The sequence below is a fragment of the Carex rostrata genome, chromosome 6, assembly GCF_964058835.1.
Source record: "Carex rostrata chromosome 6, lpCarRost1.2, whole genome shotgun sequence".
Lineage (NCBI taxonomy): Eukaryota > Viridiplantae > Streptophyta > Magnoliopsida > Poales > Cyperaceae > Carex > Carex rostrata.
Window position 1 is genome coordinate 7,197,679 of NC_135923.1, and position 8,252 is coordinate 7,205,930.

Consider the following 8,252-nt stretch of genomic DNA (forward strand, 5'->3'; position numbering starts at 1 on the left):
TGCAAGACTTATGGAGTTCTACACGCATTTTATGAATATTTCCATGAAAATAGATATACATCTCTAATACCAACTTTGCAATAATAGACCTATAATAATATGAAACGACCATCATACCAGTTGCCGTGATACATGAACTTCTCTAAATCATAACTAAGTCATTTGTCTTGACCAACTTAGTTTACTTAAATAAAAATCATCCATCTTTTCTAAATAAACAAGATAACAAATTTGCCGATCCAAAAATTAAAAAAGAAAAATAACTTATCCTAGTTTGACCCCATGCACCTGTACCTAGTTCCAGCCAAATCCATTCAAGTCAAACAATTTGCAACTTTTACCCCCATCAATTCCCTCCTTCGAATTCAAATCCAATTGCGTGCTCACACAATCCTTTCTTCTCTCTTGTTGGTTAAGATGTTGTGTTCTACATTGTCGGTCGAGAAACATTTCTCGACCATCCATTTCTTTACCCGTTGCTTCGATCTCCGTTCTAAGACCAATGGATAGCAAGTTAGAATTGTATTCGTTTTTAATCTGACTCTTCTTTTGATTTTCTTTCTGAGGCCCTTCAGATGCTGTCAGACAGCTGTCAGCTGATCCTTGTTGGAGGGTATTTTGGGAATTGAATTCTTGATATGCTTGGAATGATGTTTGGAGGTACTCAGTTGAGACCTTTGACATGAACTCAGAAAGTTGGAGCTTAGTGGATTCTATACCCGTCTGACCAGTTTGACCTGGATTTTGTTTGGTAAGAGTTTCTTGCGCCTTTTCTAGAACTGTTTGGAGGTACTTGCCCTGTGCTTCAATTCTTAGTTGAAGAGATCTTTGTACCTGTTTTCACAAAATATATGAGAACTTGCTTTTGTAAATTTGTGAAACTCATGAAAAATGTATAAAATTCTAGTTGTGTGAAGGACACTAAAAAGGATCATTTCTTTATCAGTGAAATTATTTGGAAAATACAATTCCTTTACAGAATTCATGTAATTTTCAATGCCCTCCTCCATGTGGGAGGTCGCAGGTTCAAAACCCGGATGGAGAAATCCTTTGTGGATAGTTGGGTGGCTTGACTTCCAACCTTTACTAAAAAAAAAAAAAATCATGTAATTTTACTGGTATACATAATCCAATTTTATTGGGAGGGGTGTGTGTGTGTGAGAGAGAGAGAGGCTAATTTAAATTAAGATGTCTAACCTACCTCTAGTTGTTCATGTAGTCGTCGCTGTACTTCAATTTGCATTTGAAGAGCCTCACTTATCTGTATAGGCCTGGAAAAAAAAACTCAGAAAATTTGAGTTTTGTACAAAAAAGAAAAATATATTTTATTTTTGAAATATTTTAATCAGATCATACTTATTTGGATGTGCACCGGCAACTAAATGATTAACTGGTACATATCCTTCAGGCGTTCTACTTTCCATTGGCACATGAGAACTTGCAACTGTCAGATGAAAGAAATAACATGTTAATATTCATGTATAAAATCTAGCAGGTTATTAAATTCTTATTTAAATATCATGATAACAGCATAATACCATTTTTCACATTATTAGCCTGAGCTTGAGCTTGAAGATTCTTGCTTAGCCTGTATTTCTGGGAGCACAAAAAATATTAACTTAGTATACTATTCAAGCTTAAGCACATAATCCGATAATAATTAATTAGAAATTAGTTAATAATTACCTGAAGATGGCTTTTCAGATGGTACAAGGTTAAACCAGGAATCCCCATGAGCCTCATAATGGTTTTAGGTGTGGCCTCTACAAATAAAAAAAAAAATGTGTTAGCACATTACAGTCAATTTTTATTTTTTTTATTTTTTTTGGACTTAAAAATATATATTACTATCAGGTCCACCAAGCTGGGCAACGGCTTCTGTGAACCGCTCGTGTAACTCAGGTGTCCATTTTAACCTAGGTTTAGCATCTGTTGAGAGAATTAGGCCTGATTCTTTCTCGCTAGAATACACTGATCTTGAGGAAATAATATTGCTGTGACCTTGATACATCTACATTTAAACAGAAATCGGAGTCAAAATTAACATGTTCTACAATGAATACATTATTCATGAAAAAAAATATAGGCAAACAACAACAATATGCAATACTTGATAATATCAAACAAAAAGGCTAGTAGAGGTGTACTATAAACTTCTATTTACTCAGAAATTATAGGCATTATGCATTATTACACTTCAAAAATATAGCAAGAAAGATGATAATTCAAAAGCAACAATGGAAGGACCTAAATAAAAGGCTGATAGATAGTTCATATACCATTTGCTTGGACCCTGTAGTCCTTTATGGGTCTGAAATCTCTGACAAAATAGGGATTTGATTGACCTTTTCTTATGTCTATCTAAATCTACTACTTATGGAATTCTTTAGGATCGATATATTGCACCAACTACAAATGCTCTCTTGTTGGTTGAGATGGTGAAGCAAGGACTCACCTTATAAAGAAATGCGTATAGAGAGAGAATACGAAAACTCGAAAAGAGATATTGTCTCTCTTGCTTTAGGTGCTGCAGTGGGACCCTTTTCATGTAACATTGTTTACTTAGTATATTTATTTATTTATTTATTTGTCAAATAATATTTTGAAAAGGAGAAGAACACACTTTCAATTCTGATTCTGTATGCACTTGTTTAGTTTGAAACTGGTCTATGCTTTACCTTTTTCTCATATGAGGAACAGAAAGAGATTTATTCCTTGTATATCATTGATTAGTGAATTGTAAAGCAGGAATCTTATTCTCATGTCAACTTTTTTTCCCTCCAAGTTTTGCCAAGGATAATAGCAAAACCTCCTGCTTTGAGATAATAGCAAATGATTTATTTAATATGAAGATAACATATAAAGAGATAAATTTGAACTCCATACCTCCTACTTTGATATATTTTAAACCTAGTTCTCTTATGAACTTGTTTGCCGAAAACTTCTTTTTATTGGGAGATTGATTCTTAAGCCTCTTTGAGAAGTAATTAACAAGTGGGGCCCATTTAACATAATATATCTTATACACTATATACTTATTAGTTTTTACAATATACATAGGTTAAATATATATAGCAGAGTTCTTGATGACCAACAATTAGAAGAAAAAGTTGATGGAGAGATAACTTGATTGTGAAAATGATATACAGATATTCCCCATGAGTTCAAGCAATGCACAAGATATTGCAAATGGTATGTACTATGTATGCTACATTAGTATAGTTGATAAGTGATATTATAGTATAAATATGAAGACAGAATAAGGTTTGAAAATGCCATCTTTTGACTGGAGATGCATCCAGAAGGGGAATTAGATAAAGTGTGGCAGTTATTTGTTAAAGAAAAGGGGATGGAATCTGTTCTACAAATGAAAGATGCCTTCTTGGGAGATGGGATGGGAATGCTTAAAAGCAAGGTATAAGAATAAGAATAAGGGGATGGAGGAATAAGCATATAATTCGCTTTTGTCTCCTGTGTCAAGTTTGGTACTTATTCAAACTTTCAGAAAAGGAAAGGAGACGAAATAACCATAGCTTAGGCTTGGCATTATGGCATCTATGTGACCCCGCTATTAGAACAACTTTATTATTTCTTTTTTTCCTTTTCAAAGTATTACATTACTGGCACCACATGGCATCTTTGAATTGAATCACAGCCGTTGATCAAAATCATGCAATGCACATCATAACAATTTAATTATAGCTGCTGTGTCGTGATCTGCTGCACCACATGGTACAGTAAAGCAAGGAGCAGAAGTGCTTAGCATTTTAATGTAGTCATGATTTCTGAGACGATGAAATCAAATGTTTAACATGCAGCATCTCTCTTTTTTACTAGCAACTGTTAAATCTCTATTATTTGATCAATGCCTATTTGAAATGAAGACTCCCCTACGTAAGAACTAAAGACAGCTCAGAATCAGTAGGTAATTACCACGGCCTATTAAGGGTACCTATGTAAGCACCAATTTACCTTTGTTTGGATAGCAAGGTTAGGCTAGTAGCATATACCCTAAGAAAAAACCTTAGGCGCAACGCAAGCATCACAAAATATATCCATCAACATCTATAAAATTTGGCGAATTTCATTTTAGTATACTTCATTTTCCACTCCTTTTCAGAGAGCAGGATTCCTGATAATTTAATAGTACTGCACATAGTAAGAAAACTCTAAAATTATGCTTCATCCGTCGTTTTTAGAATAAGATGCAAAAGATAGATGTATGGTTTTCAAGGGCAGAAAGGGAATTACAACTTTCCAAGGCAAACAAGGCTTAAGGCTAACTATAACAGGTACAGAACCATCAAAAGATAATTGTAATGCTGTTACAGGACAAATGCTGTTATTAAAATAATCCAAGATAATCTTCAGATTAAAGGTTTCAAAGAGATGGATTTTTAAGGCTAAATATAACAAGATACGGAACCATCAAAAGATAAACGTAGTACTGTTACAGGATAAGTGGTGTTATTTAAATAACCCAAGATAATCTTTAGACAAGAGGGTTGAAGAGATGGATTTCAACAAATAAAGCACATATTCTAAATGCTCTTATTATCATAAATAGTGTACCCTTTGAAGGGAATTAAGTAAGCCATATCAACAACCACATTTCAAGGCGATATGACACAATGCGACAAATTGATCATATAATTTAATAGCACTTAACCACTTGTGTATGTCCCAATATAATAGCAAAATAAATATATTGGAGAGATATGCTATAATAGTGACTTGTAAGCAACCATCAATAACCGTAGCCCGTAGGCAGGTCAATTGGCGACTTGAAATGATATGGTTCTTAATCTGGCATCTGGTCCATTATGTGATTTGATATTCAGGTTTGCTCTGCTTATAGGTCACTCGGAAAGGGTTTTTGTAGGTTTTGGACTCAACTTGGTTGCCTGTTTCTTACATCAGTCGGGTTACAGATTTAGATTAAGGTTTCGCTAAGTTTTGATAATTGAACTTCAAAATTTCTCTCTTACTCTAAATCTAGTTGATATCATAGACACTCACAGAGCTAAGGAAAACAGGTTTGTAAAAATCAAATTCATTACTACTGAAAGTTACTACAGTACAATAACAAATAATCAAGATTATACTAGAACCTCTCCTCATCTAGTTATCATATGTCAGCCCTTCATTCCTGATCATAAGTAAACTTGATTTTCTTTGCCTTAGGCTGAATTTTACCAACCTGCACATCAATATTACAACAAATCATTATCAAAACACTGAAGGTTCAAAAACAAAGATTTATAAGATAGTTGAGCAGACTAGTAACAATCTTAAAAAAATAAAAGAAAAATAAAGCATTTTCCTGTTTCCATCCCTACAGTTCCAGAGTTCCCATTTGGTTTCCTAACAACATCTAGCAGTTGATTCCATCATATCTCAGTAAAAGACAAATTAATTATTAAAAAATGCACAGCTAAAAAGCCTAGTGAGTGACTGGTATAACAATTGCAACCCACCTCTAAAAATGATTCCATGTATAACAATTGCCACCCATCTATTAGTTGAAAATTTATCACAAGGACCGTAATAAAACAAATTGGTGATTTTTGAAAGCTCAAGGTACAATAGGAAAGTTGTGCAAAGTGTCATAGAACATTCGTAGCATTTTATCAAGATCATGACAAATTAAGTCACAACTGGAATTAGTTTGACTTACCAATTCTGGGCACTCATACTCAATTCCAGCTTCCTTTATCCTCTTACGACGCTTCTCATCCCGTTTCAAAATACCTTCCACCATTTTTTGGTGCTCTTGTAATGTCCTCTCCTGTATAAAAACATCATAATATTATCATAAACACTTTGCTGCTCATTAACTAAATCCGAGAAGAAGAAATAAAACAAAAACAATAACAAGTTAGATTTATCGGAAAATTAAATTGGGTGTAGTCTTTCGACATATAAGAACTTAAAAATAAAGCACATGATCTCGATTTATTATATATATGCATGCAAGTGATAACACGCTACAAATAACTACAAACTAAGGTGATAAGCATCTCATATGAAAATATGCCTTGTTATGTCGCTTCCTTGCGACTTCAGCAAAATTCACTGGCTTCAAAGTCCTGTTAACCCTATTCCATCTACAAAAAAATATTCAAGCAAACAAAAAATTAATATAAAATTGACAAATTATAATGACATTCAACAAAACCTGGGAGTTATTTTCATAATACTTACAGCTTGGGATGGACTTTCTCAGGTGGTACAAGTTGAATCTGAAGATTGTGCTCAAAAAGCAAGTAATTGTTCATCTCATCAGCCACAACCTTTGCCACCTACAAAATTATACAAAATATTTCAGACAACTTCTTTACAATTTTATTTTTTATTTTGCAGAGTTAAATTCAAGGAAGAAAAGCACAAAAAGATAATTTCGCAAACTGATGTACCTCAGGGTTTGTAAACTCGAGAAATGCATAATGTTTTGATTTTCCAGTCTGAAATTCCAATAACAAAATTGTTAGATCTTTAAGAAGAAACAAACTCATGAATGTATGAATCCTCAGCCTACAAAAATAACTCGAGGGTGTGACAAGCAAATTACCTTCCTATTCCTGGCAATCCTCAGCCTCTTAATTGTACCAAACTGCTTGAAAAACCCTGAAACATCAGAAATACTGTTTGAGAAAATTCTGAAAGGATGGAACTACCCTTATAGTGAAAAGAAATTATAAGCTAACCTTCCATTTGTTCCTCATAAAAACCATGAGGAATATGACCAATATATAAAACAGTGGATTTATTAACTGGTTCCACAGGTTTGACAGATTCAACAATTTTCTTCCCTGGGCCTCCTTCCAAAGGCTGTAATGATATGAAAAATCACTAAGATTTGTCAAAATTAAAGGATATAAGTAGCAATTTAATCATGTTCAAGCCATGCAGGATAAATAATTAAACATTATAAAAAGTCAGGACAGACTGAACCAGAGCAACTGTCTAAAGTGGATGCAAATGAAATATTCTACAAAAAGCAATGAGCTAATCTTTTTTGGAGCATCATTGAATTAAAATTTGAGATTTACTAAAAGAACTGGATAAGAAGTTGCTAAGCGTACCAAAAAATCTACGTCCTTGTCTTCACGACTAACAACAATAGCTTTCTGTGCAGAAGCTTTTTTCAGGCTTTTCTTCGCAGCCTTCTTCTCCTTTGCTCCCATATTTGTTTCTTATCAACTGAATCCCAAAACAAATAAAATACTTAAATCTGATTTAACTTAGGAAACACAATATTCTGGTACAACCATCTGGAGTTAGCATCGGAAAGCTACAAATCTAGTAAACACAAAAGCAAAAATTGAAAAGAAAACGATTCAAACCAGGAAGGACGATCTACAAGAGGAGAGAAGCGAGATAGCGAGGAGAGGAGGGAGAAGCTCGCACAAGGGTTTCTCCTCTGTGGGATTAGGGTTTCTGATAGGTGCGTTGATTAGCTCGGTATTGGGCTTATGTCCAACTGATTTTGTTCTATTTCACAAATGGGCTTAGATACATATTTTGAGAGCCGTATTTGATAAGCACGGCCCTTGGCTTGAGAACTCTCTATTGTTTTTTTGTAGAAAAAGAAAAATGCTGTATGGCTATGCCGCTATGGTACATTTAAATGCACCGATCAAGTCGTACTCTGAATTATATCATTGTTTTTAAAATTCAAACAATCAATTTGAATTATTCAACACAATCATCATATGAATATGCATTTATTCATTTGGAGACTAAATTTTACATTGTTTTATATTATTTTACTAACTTTTAATAGATAAGAATTCACTATTTTTGAATGGTCATCTTCACATCATGTGATTTTCTATCCATAAAAAAATAGTAAAGAAATTTTATAAATGTATAATTCAGTTCCAAAATATATTTTCATATTATGATCATATTTGAATGGTTCAAATTGACTATTTGGACTATAAAATATATAAGAAAAAAAAATCATAGTACGAGTTGATCTGCACATTGCAAAATACCACAGCCTCAGCTTCACTCCTGAAATATATTAAGATTCAATTTTTTTAGCTATGTCATATCATTTATATTTTCATCCATTTAATTTAGTTTTCTCTCCTGAGTTTTTAATTAGAAAATTCTTATATCATGTTTCTCTCTCCTCATTTAGAAGGTCTGCTTTTGTGATGTTCGCAAGGTGTAATATAATTATTCTGTGGTCCTCTGTTGAATTATTGAGTAACCAATTGTGTTGTTTATCATTATACATTTTC

At 33.3% G+C, this 8,252-nt stretch overlaps 2 protein-coding genes across 6 annotated transcripts; both read right to left on the reverse strand.

The window, feature by feature from the left end:
- Positions 1-95: 95 nt before the first annotated feature.
- Positions 96-2,540, reverse strand: LOC144556001 (myb-related protein 2-like). 3 transcript variants are annotated; one of them, XM_078304467.1, is made up of 8 exons: positions 2,383-2,466; positions 2,280-2,348; positions 1,849-2,011; positions 1,687-1,763; positions 1,539-1,596; positions 1,357-1,444; positions 1,202-1,271; positions 96-834 (listed from the first exon to the last, which is right to left on the reverse strand). In XM_078304467.1, the coding sequence occupies exons 2-8, from the start codon at positions 2,280-2,282 to the stop codon at positions 295-297; spliced, it is 999 nt and encodes a 332-aa protein (XP_078160593.1). In that variant the 5' UTR covers positions 2,283-2,348; positions 2,383-2,466; the 3' UTR covers positions 96-294. The 3 variants fall into 3 exon arrangements, with proteins under 3 accessions (XP_078160593.1, XP_078160592.1, XP_078160594.1); XM_078304466.1 differs by having other exon boundaries at positions 2,280-2,540; XM_078304468.1 differs by lacking the exon at positions 1,849-2,011 and having other exon boundaries at positions 2,280-2,473.
- A 2,497-nt stretch (positions 2,541-5,037) lies between these two features.
- Positions 5,038-7,488, reverse strand: LOC144556002 (RNA-binding (RRM/RBD/RNP motifs) family protein). Of its 3 annotated transcripts, none has more exons than XM_078304469.1 (9): positions 7,347-7,488; positions 7,086-7,203; positions 6,708-6,831; positions 6,572-6,627; positions 6,417-6,464; positions 6,205-6,302; positions 6,038-6,107; positions 5,678-5,788; positions 5,038-5,200 (listed from the first exon to the last, which is right to left on the reverse strand). In XM_078304469.1, the coding sequence occupies exons 2-9, from the start codon at positions 7,185-7,187 to the stop codon at positions 5,144-5,146; spliced, it is 666 nt and encodes a 221-aa protein (XP_078160595.1). In that variant the 5' UTR covers positions 7,188-7,203; positions 7,347-7,488; the 3' UTR covers positions 5,038-5,143. The 3 variants fall into 3 exon arrangements, with proteins under 3 accessions (XP_078160595.1, XP_078160597.1, XP_078160596.1); XM_078304471.1 differs by having other exon boundaries at positions 7,086-7,195; positions 7,338-7,442; XM_078304470.1 differs by having other exon boundaries at positions 7,338-7,441.
- Between the last annotated feature and the right edge of the window lie 764 nt (positions 7,489-8,252).

Excerpts from the sequence above, each read along its gene's own strand:
- LOC144556001 (XM_078304466.1), bottom strand. Across the intron at positions 1,764-1,848 it reads CCAGCTTGGTGGACCTGATA|AGGCCACACCTAAAACCATT; the intron begins GTAATATATATT and ends TTTTATTTGTAG. Across the intron at positions 1,272-1,356 it reads GCCGGTGCACATCCAAATAA|GCCTATACAGATAAGTGAGG; the intron begins GTATGATCTGAT and ends TTTTTTTTCCAG.
- LOC144556002 (XM_078304469.1), bottom strand. The coding sequence starts at position 7,187 with ATGGGAGCAAAGGAGAAGAAGGCTGCGAAGAAAAGCCTGAAAAAAGCT. Across the intron at positions 6,303-6,416 it reads TCGAGTTTACAAACCCTGAG|GTGGCAAAGGTTGTGGCTGA; the intron begins GTACATCAGTTT and ends ATAATTTTGTAG. Across the intron at positions 6,108-6,204 it reads GAGAAAGTCCATCCCAAGCT|ATGGAATAGGGTTAACAGGA; the intron begins GTAAGTATTATG and ends ATTTTTTTGTAG.